Source organism: Aythya marila (genome assembly GCF_965140915.1).
Source record: "Aythya marila genome assembly, chromosome: 1".
NCBI lineage: Eukaryota > Metazoa > Chordata > Aves > Anseriformes > Anatidae > Aythya > Aythya marila.
Genome location: NC_139042.1, coordinates 170,290,000 through 170,309,089, shown reverse-complemented (window position 1 = coordinate 170,309,089; position 19,090 = coordinate 170,290,000). Strand labels below are relative to the sequence as shown.

Sequence of the window (19,090 nt, the reverse complement as noted above, 5' to 3'; positions counted from 1 at the left end):
AATGGCTTATACCCTGGAGCATTTTAAAAGATGTTGAAAGTGTGTGTACATTCTCCTTCTGTGCAAACTCTGCTTAGCATGAGAGGATGATGAAAAAGCAACAATAAGCCAATTTTTTTGCTTGCCTATGTTGTAGGCCAGTTTTCTCTCTCTTTTTTTTTTTTTTTTTTTTTCCCACTTCCTTCATCCTCATCATATCTTTGAGTAGCCTTGGATTTGCTTTACGTACGGGTCATTTATCCAAAGCCCAAATCATTTGCTGTGCCAGATGCGAACAGTCAGAGCATAGCAAGGCACTGAGCACCCGCTGCGCCCGTCACTGTGGGAGCCCCCAGAGCCATCATCTCAGCTTCGAACATGCGTGGCGTCTCAGGAATTCCCTGGTGGCTGACCACGTAAGCGTTTGCTAATACCACGGTGGCAGAGATGCCGTGTGACTGACTGGCCCTACACTCCCGCCCTAAAACTACATACCGAAGTCCCAGATAATTAACTAGCATCCACCTTGGGGAGGCAAAAAGATTGACAGGGGGAATTTCACAGTGATGCTTACGAGGTGCAATGCACAAACAGGGCAATTAGATATGAGCCGTGTCCCGAGGCAGCCTGGCAAAACCGACCTTGGTGGTCCCTCGTAATTTGCTTGGAATTGCCCTGTCTTGGTCACAAGGCAAGAGCCCTGATCAAGGCAGAGCCCTGACTGAATGGCTCATGAAACACGGCATGCTCTGTACCTCTCCTCACTGTACTAGCGTATTATCTTCAATAATGCATTTTAATGTACTATGTGGGCAGGAATACTTTTAGACAAAGTTTTACAGATAAGATGTTTTATTCTAGACTATTCTGGTTCTGTTTTTTTAAACTATACCTTAATTCTCTCATTCAATGGATGTGATTTAACCACTTTATTTTTACCAATAGTTGCTAAGCTTTGTTCTAGAACGCTTTGTACAGTTTATCACAGGAGGATGATACCTTTAATAGCCCAGCCTAAGCCTCATCAAGACAGACACTTTATTGGCTTTCCCTTGCAGCAAGTAGCTTTCTGATCCCACCTGCATCCCCAACTGCTGACCTGCTCCCCCTCTTCCTTAGGTGACCACTGTGGTGAAGAACCAGTACTGTCTGTGTCCCACTGAGCAGGCACTTATGAGTCTGCAGGACTTTTTGGGTGCCCATCTGGAAAAACCATCCTCAGATTATTCTTTTTAAAAACAAGTGATTTGATGCCACTGCTTTACAAGCCCCTGGCAAATGGTCTGACACTCATGAACACACTGTACATTTATTTGCAAGTAAGGGAAGACTAATCTTCTGTCACGAAGAGTCAGTTCATGCTCTTGGGTAATAAAAGCTGAGGGGGCAGGCAAATGGATCAAGAAAATCCTAATTCACTTTGCCCTCTGATTTCTGAGCACTGTATACCTTCTCCTGCCAGGTTTCTAATACATATTTTTGTCCTGGGAGCTGAAGTCTGTTGATTTCATCTATGTGCAGCAATGGTCTGGAAAGTGCTGATATATATGTTCAGTTGGCCAGTGTCAGAAAGAAGAAAGTTTTGTGGCCACTCAGCGAGACATAGTTCAGATTCCTGAGTATAACACTCAGGCACGAAAAAAAAGCAATCTTTGCTTTTGAGTATTTAGCCCCTTTTTTTCTTTCTTTCTTTCTTTTTTTTTTTCTTTGTATTTTTTTTTCTTTGTAGATCTGTGACTATGATTTTGCAGAAGGCTGGTAAAGGAATTAGTATTTGCAGCCAAGGTACTTTACAACTATATTAGTATGTTCCTCCTCTTTGTCAACCTAAATCTTGCATGAAAGAGGCTTTTAAATTGAAGTTTTTTGTATTGCATTCAGAGGGAATCAAGATGAGCTTGTCCTCATCCTGAACTTCACTTCAGACTCCATCAGGTAGAACTATCCTCACTAGCAGCTGCCAGGATGGATTGCAGATGGGAAAAGAGAGAAAGAGAGGCATGTAGGCAGGCCCAAGGTTCAAAGGCTCACGCTGAAAGCTTACAATGCACACAGGTACCAATGCAATGTGTTCCCTCTGATTTAATTACAAGGCTGCTTGTTACATGATAGACTCTTTTTTTTTTTTCACACATATTTTTCATAGTAGCCCAAGATTGCTTGAACAAACAGTGGAAGCAAATTGTGAATGGTGCACCTGACTAGAAAGGAGTTGAAACAGGACACTTAACAGGCTTTCTCTCGTCTCAGTGTTTAGGTGTAACTAATCCCAGAACATGCACGAAGCCATCTGTGACTCTGACAGTCAGAGAACTCAACATTTAAGATAGTGAAGTAAGAAATCCTGCAAGCCCTAGGAAAAGATTATTTTATATCAATTTCAGCTTTTCGTATCAAGCTTGAATGTGAACAAGCTTCCTTCCCCTTCCCCTCCTTAGGCTAACTAGAAAAGCGTATTTTCCTTGACCGTTCCTTAAATGTTGAAGGTATCTCACAAAAAATGCAAATATTATGACAATGTTATTCAAATACTTTTGATGTGCGTATGCCGCTTGTGAAAATGACAGGAAAATTCTGGGAGTCACCAGAAAGCATTTATATGACTGGCAGTGAAGGGGAGGGAAATTCGGGGTGTCTGTGACCATCTGGGGGGATGTTGAGGAAGACAAAGCTTGCTTTCTGCAGCAGTGAAGGGAAAGATTGGGTGGGTGTGGGCAGGAGAAGGTACGATTGTTTTCTCTGTGACAGGAGGGGCTAAGGGAAAGTGTTTATTTCTCTGTACCAGTACAGGAAATGTCTTTGTTTATCATGTATCTGTGGAACTGGAAGAGGCAAAGTCTTTCTGGCTGCAGGGATGGATTTTTTTTTTTTAATTATTTTTTTTTTTTTGCTTAGGCACAGGGAAAGGGGAGGTTTATTTTTCTGTGGAAGGGGATGAAGGGCGCTCTGTCTCCAGAGCCACCAGCTGTTTCCAAAAGGCAAACGCGCGGCCTGCACGGATTTTTGAACGAGGGCTGTGCTACGTAGGTAGGAGAGCTCCTTTCAGCGCCGTCCCAAGCCCAGCAACTCCTCGGCCACCTATTTTTGGCAGGAATGCCGCTCGTGCTGACAAACCAGGCACCCAAAGCACCGTGCTCGGGGCAGCGGGGCAGCTGTCCCCTCACACCCCCACACCCCGCTCCCCTCCTGCGGGCTCGGGGCACCGCCAAAACCCTCTCCTCCCTCCGCCATTTTCCAGTTTCCACCCCATTAAACATTCCGGGTGCCGTGTGTCCACACCCTGGGTGCCACCTTTGCCCCCACAGCCGCCGGTGCCCCCCATTTTTCGGTGCCCCCCCCTGACGGGGAGAAGCCGTGTCCCAAGATGGCTGTGCCCGGGGGGGGCATCGCCGGCCGGGCGGGCGCTGCGGGACGGAGGAGGAGCGGGTGTATGGGATGAGGAGCGGCTGTATGGGATGAGGTGTCCATGGGGGGAGTGTTTGGGGTGTGAGCTCCACACGGGGCCGTTGTGGGGCCGGGTGGCTGGCGGCACGGAGGGAGCCGAGGGAGGAGCGGAGCGGAGGGAGGCGGCCGGCGGGGCGGGCATTGCCCCCGCAGCGAGCTGCTCCCAGAAGGAGGAGGAGGAGGAGGAGGAGGAGGAGGAGGAGGAGGAGGAGGAGGAGGGCCCCGTCCGGCCGCCCTTCTGCTGCCCCCTCCTCCGCGCGAGGGGACCGCGGCCACCGGGGCGGGGGCTGGGGCGGTGATGAGCTTGGGCCGGGGGCTGCTGCGGTGGCAGCGCCGCTGCTGCTGCTGCTGCTGCGGGAGGAGGCGGCGAGCCCTGGGAGGCTCTGCCCGGCGGGCCCGGGGCCAGGGGGATGCGGCGGAGGACGCGTCTGGGTGCCGCTGTAGCTGATCGGGGCCGAGAGGCAGGAGCCGAGCGGAGAGGCCGAGGGGGAGCGGAGGAGAGGCGCCCTGGCACGCGTGTTCCTCTGCCTCCTCTCCAGCGGCCATGTTAACCAAGAAACCCTCCGCCAGCAGCGCCGCCGCCGCCGCCGCCTACCCAGCCGGTAAGGAGGGGGCCGCCCCGGCCGGGCCGTGTGGGGCGCGGGGAGGAGGAGGAGGAGGAGGAGAAAGGAGAAGGAGGAAGGAGAGGAGGAGGAGGAGGCGGCCGCGGGGCCGTTCGTGCCGGAACAATGCTCCGGCCCCCGCCCGGCAACGGAGCCCGGGGGGCCGGCGGGGGGCTGCGGGCTGCGGCTGTTGCGCGGGGCGGTGAGTTGGCGGCGGGGAGAAGCGAGGGGGAGCGAGAAATAAACGCGGGGACGGCTGGGGAAGACGGGAGGAGGAAGGTGAGGGGGGCTAAATAAATAAAAATAAAGGAGCAGGGGTCCAGGCGAGGCCCTCCGCGCTCACCCCTGTGCTCTCCGCAGGCAGGGCAGGGGACAGCGGCCGCCCGCTGCAGTCTTCCCCGGGCAGCGGAGCCGGGGGGGCCCGGGCAGGAGCTGGGACCGGGCCGCCGTCACCCCTCGCATTGCCGCCGCTCAGGGCCAGCAACGCCTCGCACACGGTGAGCACGGGCTCGGGGCGGGGGGCACGGGGCGCTGGGGGTCGTTGGGGGGGCGGCTGAGGGGCTGGGTGCGAGCTGGGTACCCCCCGGGTGCGCTGAGGGGAGGCTGGCGCACCCCTCTGCCCCTCTTGGGTCCGGCTTTACAGCTCGTTTTTCACTCCCAAATCACCCCCCTTCCCAAACAGGGGCTGTTCTGGTAACCGCATTTTTCGAGCTGAGGGTGTTTTGTGCTCCCCTTGTCTGCGTGGGGAGCGCGGGCCGAGCGCTGCCTGCCTGGAAACAGCTCCCGCTGGGTGCAGGGGCAGCGCTCGGGTGGCTCCGGCTTTATGGCTGCGGTGGTTTACCTAGAGAAATGAGCACCGATGGCATGAAAAGGATGTTATTTTCCTGTTCTGGGCTATCTCACGTTATCTCCCACTCCTGGTTAATCTAGCAGGAATGAAACTTCCCGAGTATGCCACTATATATGGATGAGAGAGGGTATCTCTTGTCCTGGAGGCACGACGGCGTGGAGAGAGGGGTCTATAGGCTGTCATGTTAACACTAAATGTCTGAAATTTTTATTGCATACATTTCCTTTTAAATTAGGAAAGATCTCAGGCTGACCCTGAGAGGCATTGATGGCATACTTTTCTCAGAATTAATGAGTTCTTGGTGGATGCTCACATACTATCTTCGTAAACATATGGCAGGGCTTTAAATGGTAATGTGATTACGGGCTGGTGGAAGGTGAAACTATGCATTTAGATATTAGTGTTTCGGTGACTTTCCGTGTAGCTTCAGGGGTAAAAGCGTCTTACTCAAATCCATTTATAGAAAGAATTGGCTTAAATTAAAAAAAATGCAAGTGTATGTTGGATGTTCTCAAAAGGAATGATGAATATTCTGCAGATTCGAGGTGGAGCTGCATACTTAAGATCAACATCAGTGTATATTTATGTAGCTAGGATATTTATTTGAATAGTTCATTGCTATCGAAGACAGGGTTTTGCATATTTGCATTCCAGTTAGGTGCTGGTCGATTTTAGAAGCGGAACAGTGGTTTAGTTTTTCTTTAAAAACAGAAAATAAACATAGTACCAACAGCCTGGGCACCAGTCATGAAATTGTACATGGAGACAGGCCCACAAATAGCAGGGGCCCACATGTAGCAGAGCCCAGACTTAATTTAGGATTTGAGAAAGCCCAGTGATCCAGCTGTGTATCTGGGACTATCGGCTAATTTTGGAAGCGCAGGACCCTGGTATTTTTATACATACATGTATGTGTGTGTGTAATGTATAGTGTCTATAGATAGAAGCACACATTTTTGTGTACGTACGTATATAAAGGTGATGTCTTTATGAAAGCATGCAAGGAGTGTTTGAGCATTATATTTCTGTTTCCAGTATTTTTATACTTATTTCACTGTGTATGCATGCATATGTTTATATTCAGCATATATGCGTGTGCATATACGTACGTACAGATGGAATACCTAATGGAAGCACTCAAGGGTGATGGAGCGTTATACTGCTGTGTTTCAAGGCCCCCTGGATTCTGACTGTTGCAGAGCCAGCCTTGCCTTTGCGATACGTTTCTACTCTACAGTATTTATTTAGCCTTGGGTACTATTACAGAAATACCTCAGACTGCCTCTGTGAGTTGTGTAGGTTGTTATTTTGTGGTTGGCTAACATAACTTTTTGCGGTAAGGATCAGATGTGACATCAGAATGCTGGATTTTAACCAAAAAAATGGTTATAGATGTTGTGCGAGCATTCTCTAAACTTCAGGCCTGCTGACCTCAGCTGACACCGGCTGAAATACAGTGACTTTTGTGTCCCACTGCTTCCTCCAATCAAACCTATTTGCAATGGAACATTTCGGTTTTCCTAAATCATTTTCTTTCCTTGTATTTGTCTGTGTACTGTGTTTTCATCCCTGTTGTGTCATTTTAACTTCTCTAATAGCTAAAAATGAAACGGATATTTCTCTTCTGTGTTTCAGACTCTCAGAGGTATAGTTTGCTTAAGTGGCTGAACTTGCCTGTGGCTGCCTGTGCACGTGTGCATCGTGTATACACTGATTGTGAGGAGAGACTGAGATGGAAGAGAGCTTTTTCTTTAAGCCAAAAAGTTTTTCTTTGAATTCAGACAGACAAGAAGTCCGCTACCTGCCGTGTTTTCTTGCAGCAGTTGTGTGATCTAGCCTGTAGCAGAGCTGTTGTCTCCCTCTTTCTAGTGACGTTTGGTGTTTGGCAGGGCACAGCAGCCTGGGGGGGGGGGAAGCGGGGAGATGCATGGGCTTCATGTAACAGGGCAGAGGTTTTGGCTGCAGTCTCTGCAGTCGCAGCAGCCTTTGTTGCTAAGCAGACTGTTGTGTGTTGTACCAGGGAAAGGTTTTGTTTATTTTCAAAGATCTGGGGCTTCATCCTGGGCATTTTCTTGCCTGTCTCGATCCGTGACTTTATCTTTTTGGATGCTTGCGATGGAAAACGTGAACTCGTTCCCAATCCCTTGCCCTCCTCATTTTCCTCTCCTTGTCATTGTTTTCTCTTCTGAAGCCCTAAGTTTTTGCATTGATGATTGGAATCGTTTCCTATTTGCTCTGTCCTGTTTCATTACGGTGTGCTTGCATCCACTTGACATGCTGCAGTAGAGATTATCTTGCTTGCCTGCTGCTTTGCTCGTGTAAATCCCCACCCGTCTGTGAGTCTCTCTCCCAGACTCTTGTCTCCTGCCTACCTCCATCTCTGTTCTTTCTTATTTGGCACATGTCCCTGCGTTCTGCACTCTTCCTGTTTCTCTTGCAGTAAAGCAGTCTTAATCTTTTTCTCCTCCTGTCTAGGACTGTAACAACAACCCATTTACAGTGCCTCATTCAGTGCCCTCTTTCTTCAAGGCCTTTCCAAGATTTCCCTGCAGCAGGCCTGTTTTCTTTTGCCACCAGGGACGAGTGTAGCCATATACTTTTGCATCATTCAGCCTTAATCTTGAAATTATATAATTAAAAAATAATAATTTATGATGGAACAGAGATCCCTAGAGTCTGTTACCTGAAGATCTGGTGGGTCACATGCTGCAAATTTTTTTTTGTTGTGTGCAGCTGTTTTTAAAGCAAGAAGAAACAAAGAAAACATCTTCCTATTCTGATATGTTTGTGTAATAAATTGCCACAGAAATGCTGTCATCTTTGAGTGGAAATAAGTATACAGTCACGACCTTGCTCTGCCTAGGTTTCTTTGGGTGATTCTTCTGCATGAAACTTTGGCTTAGGGGAAAGTGAAGCTACCTCAATTTCTTTGGGAGGACATCTGAAACTTGGGCTCTGACAGTTGGTGGCTGTGCCATGGGAGCGCAGAACATCTGGGCACATCTCTCCTACATGTGCACATCAGCTTCCCTGAAGGTTGGATGTAGTGTGCACGGAGTGTCCTTGTTGATTTGAACGTGGGTAACACACGGGGGTGCCCCACGAGTATCCAGGCTCACTGCATATGCACAGCATAGCCCAGACAGGTGGAAGGGAATTTATGAATCAGTATCGCTCCTGAAGCATAGCTCTGTCTCTGAAAATATTTGCAGTGTAAAGTCAATGTTAACTTTTCAAAAATAAGCTTATGTTGGCCGTGTGTGACAGCAACGAAAAATCCAAATGATTTTTTTTTATTTATTTTTTTTCTACAGCTCTTGTTGAACACAAGCTCTTTAGGACAAGGGCTTAGTCTTTTTCAGTGTATAAAACCCACACTCATAATAAAACCATTATGATAATCCTGCATTATTGTTATCGTGCTAATTAGCAGCTATTTTTAGTTCTGAACAGAGGAATGCTGTTGAATTCATTTATCAAGGAAAAAGGGCCTTTTGTACATTTATTCAGGCTGTAGTCAACAAAATAGGCAGTGAAGCATGCTACACCTGATACCATATGCCTCGAGCGTGGTAGGCTCACTGGGGCTGAAACTGGCGTGCCTGGAAGTACTGTAAAGAAAGGGGGTTTAGAGTGCAGCATTTATTCTTTAAATAAATTATTACTTTGGCACGGTGTTTTTCATCTGTACAGAGTAACAGCAGATGAAGACATCTTATTCCCGTGCAGTATTTCTGCAGGACATCATACGATTGCTTTATTATTGGGATTCATTTTACAAATCCTTCTAGATTCTGACTGATAGGAAAGTCTTTTTTTCTGGGGTTTTGCTCAAAATAAAATGATAAACTGAAGCACGGGTCAGTCTTGAATACTTTTATAGGGTGTTAATAGCACACCGAGTATGGGTTTTATTTTATTTTAATTTATTTGGTTTTGTTTCATTTTACAGAAAAGATGGGATGTGGTACAACTGCATAATGTGTTAATGGTTTTGGAAGACACCATGCAGAATAAGTATTTGATACTTATCAGATTGGTTAAGTAAGATGGCATTGGATCCTACAGACAGCTATTCCAGTCCCGTAGGGGGTCTTGAGACAGACATTGCACTGGCTGAGCGGCACTCCAGGAGAATTGTCAGTTTACCTTCTTGTTAGCAGGCAGGACTCAGTTTTATGCCACTACCGTGTCGTCACACCTCTGTCATCTAGGCGTAGTTCTGTAGTCCGCTTCTGTCTTTAAATCCATTTCGGGAGGGGCGGGGAGGGAGGAGAAAGAAAAAGAACAAAATAATTTCTGCTTGCGTTTTTCTCGGTGTCTTTGTTTCAGAGATTGCATGAATTGTTTTCAGCTTAGCCATCTATTTCCATAAACTGAGCAAACCCAAGTTAAAGCAGAATCATAGCAGTGATTTTGAAGTTACGAAACACTGCAGTGAGAGGAAAAAACCTTGTAATATTTGCTGTTTTACAGTTGATGTTGCTAGAACATTCAATATTAGCTCTTTGAGTTCAAGCTTACCTGGTATTTCAATATGTTTATGTAGAAGTGTGCACATCAAGACGTTTTTGAAGCTGCATGCTCTAAAAACATGCAAATCTTAGAAGGCGTGTATGGGTCTGAGCACAGGCAATCAAATATTGTAGTAAGGAAGGTGTGTAAGTGGGTGCAGGCTGTTGGCTGTGTACATAGGTTGTTGGTTCTGGAATTTATGGGCCCAGATGCAGAAGGGAGACGCATTATAAACCTCTCGGGCTCGTGGTTTCAGATGAAAGGCTGATGGAGATCCTGCGAGCCGTGAGCAGTTTGCTGCAGGACGGAGAGGGCTGTAGCCCTTTGTAGCTTCCCAAGCCCATTAGCTGTGGTTTGGGGAACTTGGAGCGTCACCGGTGAAGCCTGCGGAGCGTGTGAGCAGTGCAAGCCCCAGCTTGACAGCAAATCTCAGGCAGCTGGTAGGCAGAAGCAGATAGGCAGAGCAAAGGGCTGGTGAGAATCCAGCCCTCAGCTCATCCTGATAGGAGAGAGAAGAAAAGGTGGTGGTTCTTCTGCTGCGATGTGTCCGATACCTCTGAAACTCCCGCTGGGGTTTTTGAAAGAAAAGGGAGCTGTCATCTCCCCCACAAGCTTTGGAGCAGAGCCTGTGCTGATTTAGTGGCTTTTCTTCCACAAAGAAAACCAGTGCTACCGTCTGCATCTGCATTTGCATTCCCCAGCAGCAGCTGACTGCAACTGGCAGAACCAGTCACTGTAGATTTGGGGTGAAGCTGGGATAATGCTGCTGATTTCATTCTGCTGCTTGCAAAAAAACAACAACCCTATGAGCAGCAAGGGAAACAAAGAGGCTGCCTCAAGGTACAGGAAGCAGAGCTGCATGGTTTACACTTTAGAGATGTGTTTACAAACGTGCTTTTTAGGAAGAAGAACTCCTTAGTCCCAGCGGACTTTTGAAAGTGGACAAATGTTTGTGTTTTGTTGTTTTTTTTTTTCCAAAGCCCTGGTACAAAGCAAACAACTGAAGTTTGAAGAATTACGCAGCACATCTATTGAAACGTGCAGTGCTTGGGAAGGGAAGAAAATAGCTAACTGCGAAAACAGGCGACTCAAGTGGAAATAAAAAGAAAATTAATTCAAAACGTGAACTGTGTCAATGAGCACTTGTGTTAAGAAATTCTGAGAGATGTTTTTCTCCCCGTGCTTTTTCTTTCTCATTGGCCATACGTTAGTATAATCTGCTCCCAGTTTATCTAGGTATGTGCTGCCTTGCTGGTCAAGCAGCCCTGCAGAAGAAGTGTTTGTACCTGGAGTTTCTTGGCTGAAGTATTTGTGGTCTGTACAGTTACTCTGCTGCTTTGTTGTGCATTTCTCTCACAGGGAATTTTGCCATGCAGCATGCACTGAACCTCCAAACACATCTTACAAACCAGATCCAGTTCTTCTGAGGTGCACCTCGTAGCAGCTCTTGGGGCCAAATTCTCTTAGGTTCAGTCACTGCTGCATAGACAGGATCAGGACAACCTTAACGAGACTGTTGCAGGAGTGTGCTTCAAACTTGGCCTGCAGGAATCCCTGTAGGCAATTCCCTGGTGCTTTTGAGACATCAAACCAGGAAGACAATTAATGTCAATATCCTATATATCTTCCTTGTGCTTGAATGTTACAGGTGCCTTTGCTCTGAATTGCCATTGTGTGGTGGCACTTTCTATGAGATCAATCAAATCTGATTGCACGAGCTGAAATTGCTCTGCAAATAAACCTACGCAGTCCGACTGCAGTGATGAAATGAAACGGACCAGTCATTCAGTGTGAGTCAAAATGGAAACAGGAGAACAGTGAACTCAGCAGAAACAGTCCCTGAGAGCTCTTGTTCTTGCATTGTGTGAGCTTATGAGCTGCAAATTTCAAAATATTATCCAAAGGCGAAACCTTTGCAAGTTGGATACTCCTTGGGAGCAATTTAATGAAATGACAAAACCAAGTTACTACCGTATCTGACTGATACCTTAACAGAAGCAAAAATGGTGCTAGAATCTGCATTGCTTGTCCTGGCTTTTTCATTAGGAAGCACCTCTGCAGTTGCAGGACAGATTTCAGTGCCTCGTATCACTGCACACAACCGTCGTTTTCTGATTTCATTTCAGCAACCTGAAGTGAACAGGGAACGTGTTTTCCTTAGCTGCATAGAAAAAATAAGGTTCAGATTAAAAGCGCTCTCAACCCTGACTTGATCATCTGTCTGACAGTATCTGTGAACTTTGGGATGGTAATTTGGCATAAATATTAAGGCTGGTGAATCAGCTGGAGAGACAGCAGGGGAATTCTTCCCACGTCTGTCTAAGACCAGGCAGAAAAGACAGACTAATTATCCTCTACTTTAGAGCAAATGAGGAATTTTAAGGACAGCTATTTTTGTGGCAAGTATATGCTTGTAAATTTCCTGTTTCTCCTTAAAAGTAACAGGTTACTTGCTGTTTTCATTCTCCAGTATTTCTTTGCTTGAAAATGCTGAGTGCTTCTTCTCCCTTGTGAAAACTGTAAAGAACAAATGTAATCTGTAGAATCAACTAAATACTTTCTCCATCCCTATAAAATAAAGTTGCATGTATGTTCTTCAAGGCAAAGATCTTCTTCCCATTCAAGTCTGTATCAGGCCCCAGATCTCATCTTGGTTAAAAGTCATTGTAAGGCTGGCGTGGCAAAGTGCTGAGGGATGTACTTATGCTTATACGTTGATTTGAGTGCTTTGCTGAATAGGGACTGTCTCAATCGCAAGCAGGGAATGGCTTCTCTCAAACTTGAGAAATGTCCAGGTTCTTCTCCTCTTTGTGCAGGTCCCAGCACATTCCTCACTGTTTAAAATTGTGTCTGGTGCTTTTGATATCCAGCTAGTTTTAGAACAAGTTAAAATTTTGATTTCTGAGAACAGATGACTGGGAGAGCCCTAGCTATGTAAGCTCTAGCAGGCATTATATATTGACCTTCAGCAGAAATAAAACTGCTACTCTGAAATCTGATTTAATATCCCTCAAGCATACTTCCTGGTGTAACAGGACTGTTGCCTTGAGGGTTCCTTGGAGGAATTGTTCGCTTAATGTTGTAGCACACCATTGACTGCCTTGTTACAAACATTTCAGAGAATCACCAAGGTGGAATTTGAGAAAGTAGGATCTGGAGGGTGTAGTAGCATCTAGTAGTGTTGTAGTATGTGTGTTGTATTGTTTACATTAGCTGTAGACAGCTGAATTTTAAGAAAATACTTTGTTTTGAGGTTTTGAGTTCAGAATGAATGGTGAAGTGTAGAAGAATTTATGCCTTTCTTGTTAACTGGGTATGTATTTATTTCCAATTTTAGGTTGGAGGCAGTAAGCACACGATGAATGAGCACCTCCATGTTGGTAGCCATGGACAAATCCAGGTTCAACAGCTGTTTGAAGATAACAGTAACAAGAGGACGGTTCTGACAACGCAGCCGAATGGACTTACAACGCTGGGCAAATCTGGATTGCCAGTGGTTCAGGACAGACAGTCAGAGAGTGCTCACAGACGACAAGGGAGCTCCAGCTCTTTAAAATCTACGGATGGAACAGGGAAGGTGAAAGCCTCCGTTATGACACCAGAGCAGGCAATGAAGCAATACATGCAAAAATTAACAGCTTTTGAGCATCACGAGATTTTTTGCTACCCTGAAATATACTTTTTGGGTCCAAATGCAAAGAAGCGGCAAGGTGTGATTGGTGGTCCAAACAACGGCGGGTACGATGATGACCAGGGGTCTTACGTGCAAGTGCCCCACGATCATATTGCGTACAGATACGAAGTCCTGAAAGTTATAGGGAAAGGAAGCTTTGGGCAGGTGGTGAAGGCCTACGATCACAAGATGCATCAGCATGTGGCACTAAAAATGGTGAGAAATGAAAAGCGTTTCCACCGCCAAGCTGCGGAAGAAATTAGGATTCTGGAGCACCTCCGGAAACAAGATAAGGATAACAACATGAATGTTATTCACATGTTGGAAAACTTCACATTCCGCAGCCATATCTGCATGACATTTGAATTGCTGAGCATGAACCTGTATGAATTAATAAAGAAAAACAAGTTTCAGGGCTTTAGCCTGCCTTTGGTCCGCAAGTTTGCCCACTCAATTTTACAGTGCTTGGATGCTTTGCACAAAAATAGAATCATTCACTGTGACCTTAAGCCTGAGAACATTCTGTTAAAGCAACAGGGTAGAAGTGGTATTAAAGTGATCGATTTTGGCTCAAGTTGTTACGAGCACCAGCGTGTCTACACTTACATTCAGTCGCGTTTTTACCGTGCGCCTGAAGTCATCCTTGGTGCTCGTTATGGGATGCCCATAGACATGTGGAGCTTGGGGTGTATTCTAGCAGAACTTCTCACCGGTTACCCACTTTTGCCTGGAGAAGATGAAGGAGACCAGCTGGCTTGTATGATCGAGCTATTGGGCATGCCTTCCCCAAAACTCCTGGATTCATCTAAGCGAGCCAAAAACTTTGTGAGCTCGAAGGGTTATCCCCGCTACTGCACCATCACAACCTTGTCTGATGGTTCTGTAATACTTAACGGTGGACGCTCTCGGAGGGGAAAACTACGCGGCCCGCCAGAGAGCAGAGAATGGGGTAATGCATTAAAGGGATGTGATGATCCCCTCTTCCTTGACTTTTTAAAACAGTGTTTAGAATGGGATCCCGCTATCCGTATGACACCCAGCCAGGCTTTGCGGCATCCCTGGCTAAGGAGACGATTGCCAAAGCCTCCAACAGGGGAGAAAGCCTCGGCAAAGAGAATTACAGAGAGCACTGGTGCTATAACATCGATTTCCAAGTTACCTCCGACTTCAAGCTCAGCTTCAAAACTGAGGACTAATTTGGCACAGATGACAGATGCCAATGGGAATATTCAGCAAAGAACAGTGTTGCCAAAACTCGTTAGCTGAGTTTGAAAAACCCAATGCTGTTAATACAAGAGATACAATGTGGCTGAGCCTTATTTGTATGAAAAAGTAGCTCAGATAATACATTTTTATTTGCTCAGTAACTTTATTCATTTGTATCTTTCAGCACTCATTTTAAATGTAAGAAATGTTGATTTTGTTTTTATAAAAACACGGGGACAATGCTTTAAGTTTTTATACTTATTTTTTAAAATGTTTGTCTTCTACAGTACAATTAGCCTTACTGTAACTAGTGTGACACAGTAATAAACATCAGTGGCAGGCCACTGGTTACAACATGATTGTCATGCATTGCAGCGTGGTGTCAAAGGTATTAACCTTTCTCTTCCATGGTTCATATTAAGTTTCACCTGGGGTAAATTCGTAAGGCTCTTCTGGAGTTTACGGGTATGGGTCTTGATCCTGCAAACACTAACACCCATGCCTGACTGGACTCCAGGGAGAATTCTCAAAGAAATACAGTTAAGCACCTGCAAACTTGTTATCTGAAATGGAGCCATAGCATGTAATATTGTCATTTGCTGTATGGTAGCCCAGAAAAAGTAGTGGTATCACCTAGTAATGATACAGTCACCGCCTGTGGAATGGTTTCTCTATTAGACAGTAATGTTTTTGATTAAAATGATCGTTCATATGTAATGCAAAAAAAAAAAAAAGAAAACTTCTAGGGCTAAAATAGACTTTCTACTGTACATGCCATGTGCTAGAGTGAGAGGAACAGGCCTGAAAGAATGAAGCTGAAAGTATGTCTGTTCCTCTAAATCTGAAAGTGACCGATGAGTTGCTTCCTAAACCTGAAGTCAGGTAAAGCAAAACATTCTGGACTTCATTTCAGGTATATAACACTGAGGATTCACACTGGGTTTCTCTCTGTTTTTTTTTTTTTGTTTGTTTGTTTTGTTTTGTTTTGGGTTTTTTTTTTGGTTGTTGTTTTTTCTATTTTCTCTCCTCATGTGCAGCTTGGCTTCCCTGAATTACATAGGCAGAAGTGCTTGTTTTGTCAGTTTTATACTGTAACTTCCAGACTGTTAATGCTACATGAATTTCATAGGTTGTTTTTATTTCTTCTGACAATGTCTATCTGAGTGATTGTGACCTCTCTGGTACATTTACACTTCAGATCAAATCTGTACGTAGGGGCAAACACTATGTTACTGTATGGTTTTCTGTAGACAGGTACATTTCTTTAGACAGCGTAGGTGTAGATGCAAAGATCTGCTTTGGAAAGCATTTCACTTGGCAGGCACCACCTTAGATATTTACTAACACAGGAGAAATATCAAAGAAAAGGTAAATGACTGGAATTTGGCTCAATCTTTGGCGCTTGTAGCTGAAAATGATTTCGAAGGAGCAGTTAGAGATATGTATAGATTTGTTCATGTGTGTGTGTGCTGATGTTTGGTTTTTCTTTTTTTTTACTTTTAGTTATATTCATGGAAGAAAGATGGTCTTTACTGAGGAATAATATCTAGACCTACGTGAGAAATATTTACACATTGTAGCATGTTTTCAACAGGAACAGTTTGAAATCTAAGACTGGTATCTCATCACATGCAATGACTGTGGTCTACATTAGATGTATAAAACAGCATATGAAAAGGGAATTTTAAACAACGTAGAATATAATCTAGAAGGGTTTATGGATGTTAGGATGAGAGAGACTAGAATGGATTGCATAAAACCTCAATAACTTTACTATAGGCAACCTTTATATGCACAGATCTTACTAAGTTACGTGTACAAATTATGAAAAACACTTAAAGCATGGTCCCCTGAGAGGCCAAGAAAGTTTCCGGTTAAGTTGTTCTTCATGTTCATTAAGATTTACCACTTACAGCCTAATTTTGTTTGTTTGTTTGTTTTGGTTTGTCTTTTAATTTAATGTAAGACTGGGGGAGGGATAGAAGTATGAAACGACAGAATTCTCAGGAAACATATCACTCAACTTCTTGCCAAAAAGTCAACACCTAAAGAAGCTCCAAAAATAATTTCTGAGTAGAGGATGGTATTTGTTGATTGATAACTGTAAAAATTAGAGCATCAATCAACCATCTTTATTACTTTTTTTATATATATAAAAAAAAAGATCATTTCCTGCCTCTAGTCAAAGTAAATTATTTAGTGTTAAATGTTCACAACTTTATACAATGTGTGTAAGTGCAATATGTAAACATGTGTGAAATCATGTTAAAAATGAAATATAGTAATACAGCTAAGAGAAGTGGCTTTTGGAATATGAATATCCAGTAAGTTATGGTCAGTAAATTCTAAGTCTGGAAAAGAGATATATTAATTTTCCTATAAAATTAGCTGACTCCCATGACTGTGGGAATACAGTACTGTGTATTTTTTTACAGTAACTGGGATTCTTTACTTCCTCCACCAACTACTTGGCTTTACCACTCCTTTCTACCTTAGCTCTTCCCGCAAAAGTTAAGAAATGGGGTTACTTACGTGAGGGGTGGAAAAAGAATCGCCTCCCCCTTAGTATATTTTGAAGATAACCTTGATACGTGTTCCTGCCTTTCATGACAATTGAAGATGAAAACGTTCATAAGGTTCATGGGTCATTAATGGGCTAAAACCACTAAATTTTCTTTTACATGTAACCAGTTCGTAATGCCAATAACGCATTTATGACCAACCTTCTTCATAAATGCTACCGGAAACTTTAAGGCCAAAATATAGTGTGCAGAGCTATTTTTTTAACCCAGATATAGTGGAACTTCCTCTATACTAAAGAAGCAGCTACATCAAGGTTTCTAAGTTATGTGGCTGCTTTTTATTGTAGCTTATTTATACATGTAAAAAAGGAGGGGGGCGGGGGGGAGAAGACGTTGCCTCTTGCTTTGGTGTGATTTTATTATAAGGGCTCTGATAATTAGGCTGATAGAAGTTGGCTTGGAAACAGTGCTTAGTCTCACATGTTACCATTGTCTGGAGATGTCTGAGCTATTTTCAGATTTAGTAATAGCACAGTGTTGTCTTGTCTTTGGTTGCAGTCTCACTTGGCTCAGTTTCTTGCACCACTGGAGTGTTCATTACCACTGAAGTGTATTGGAACAACAGAGTGATGCAAGATGTGTAGATTAACAATAGAGGATGGATTGTGCCCTTGGTGTTAACAATGTGCCTTTTGTTACCAATGCCATGTTGTAGGGCATGCATCTTGGCCTCTTTAACCCTTTGAATACTGGAGCGTAGGGATGAAACCTATTTTTAAACGCCGAACCTGTTTTAAAACATCCTGTAGATTATCGAGGCCTTAACAGAAACAATAAGGCAATCACACTGCTGAGGTGGAAAGGACACTCTGTTCTTGTAGGACGTCTCGCTAAGGGGTTAAAGACGGCCCTTCCTCATTGGTTGTACTTTAACATCAAATTGATTTTTTTTTTTTTAATAAATTTTTGTTACGGTAACACTAGACAGAAATCAACTGTATTTGTAAAAATTTACCTCAGACTCTTTAGTTTTATAGTGTGATTTAATCCCAGGGCATTTGGTATGAACCAAAGTGCATTCCTTTTATATGTGCCTGGCTCTTATAAAGGTGGCCAGGGATTTTTACAATTTGGGTGCAAGGCACTTAAGCCACTTTTAACTTGGTGGGTGGTTTGAAGTTATAAATGACTTCATGGGAACGTTGGAAACACTTTAGACACAAGTAGCATTGGGCAATATTAGAATCTTTTGGAAAGGGTGTGCATTATTTAATGCTCTCCATTTTTTAGTATTTTTTTCCATCGATATTTGTGATACGTACAAAAAGAACACTTTATCTTTTTCCAGTCGGTAAAGATTAGAATATTGCCCAGTTTAACGCTACGGTAGCATTTAAATAAAACAAAAACATTTGTGAATTATTGTTTCGAGGGGCTTGTACATCTCTGCTACAAATTGTAATTACTCAGTTCGACTGCTCTACAACGACGTCTAAGCAGTAGCTTGGGGTTTTATTGGGCAACGACTTAGACACGTGACTGTAATATGCTGCAACTGTGTGTACTGAAAACATGTGAAAAACGATTGAATGTGGACTGTGTATATATGTATGTATACTTTTCTGTGAGATGCTGCTGTTGCCACTTAACATTAAAGATGTTGTAGTGGGGTTTTAATCCTAGTGGCCAGTTTTATGATACTGTATGTATTGTACAGCTGATGACAGGAGTTAAGACTGTTCTAGTGAATATTTGTTACATTTTATTGTTGTGGCCAGAGATCATTTCAGAATAAAATTTTATGTCCTACTTTACTTCTCTCCATTGTAGTTTGGGTTTTTTTTTCTGGTCATAAAGAGAGCCCTTGGAGTGATGGCAGTCCTTAATCGTGGAAAAGCCTTTTCCTAGCCCACTGAAGTCAGTGCCAGCCATGCCTTTGTCCCCCAGAAATGCCTATGGTACCTGCATTTAGTATTTACTTAATGCTGGAGGATTATTTTAATGCTGCTTTATGTGTCTTGACAGCCTTGAATATTGCCCAAAGGCTGCTTTTGGCCTGGAGTTTCTAAAGTTCTTCTCCGGACTTAGAAAGTGATACATTTCTTGGTTTATTTGCCTAGAGAAACCATCCTTGGCAGGAGTTTTGCCTGCACTGGTATTTAAACGTGTCATGTCTTTGTTTTGGTTTGGTTTTTGTTTGCTTGTTTTTAACTGACTTGAACAGTTTTTCAAAATAAAAGTAGATCTGGTTTTATAAGATTTTTTTTTTCCTGAGAAAGAGGGAGAGTATGTGATTTAT

At 44.0% G+C, this 19,090-nt stretch overlaps 1 protein-coding gene across 2 annotated transcripts; it reads left to right on the top strand.

Moving 5' to 3' along the window:
* The first annotated feature begins 3,676 nt into the window (after positions 1–3,676).
* On the top strand, positions 3,677–17,746 carry DYRK2 (dual specificity tyrosine phosphorylation regulated kinase 2). Of its 2 annotated transcripts, XM_082755820.1 has the most exons (3): positions 3,679–4,025; positions 4,386–4,522; positions 12,728–17,746. In XM_082755820.1, exons 1-3 carry the CDS (start codon positions 3,968–3,970, stop codon positions 14,327–14,329), a joined length of 1,797 nt encoding a protein of 598 aa, XP_082611946.1. In that variant the 5' UTR covers positions 3,679–3,967; the 3' UTR covers positions 14,330–17,746. The 2 variants fall into 2 exon arrangements, with proteins under 2 accessions (XP_082611947.1, XP_082611946.1); XM_082755821.1 differs by lacking the exon at positions 4,386–4,522 and having other exon boundaries at positions 3,677–4,025.
* Positions 17,747–19,090: the final 1,344 nt, after the last annotated feature.

What these genes read in the sequence shown, in the direction of transcription:
- DYRK2 (XM_082755820.1), top strand. Translation starts at nt 3,968, where the DNA reads ATGTTAACCAAGAAACCCTCCGCCAGCAGCGCCGCCGCCGCCGCCGCC. An exon ending in CGCCGCCGCCTACCCAGCCG is followed by an intron (nt 4,026 to 4,385) that starts GTAAGGAGGGGG and finishes TGCTCTCCGCAG; the next exon opens with GCAGGGCAGGGGACAGCGGC. An exon ending in CCAGCAACGCCTCGCACACG is followed by an intron (nt 4,523 to 12,727) that starts GTGAGCACGGGC and finishes TTCCAATTTTAG; the next exon opens with GTTGGAGGCAGTAAGCACAC.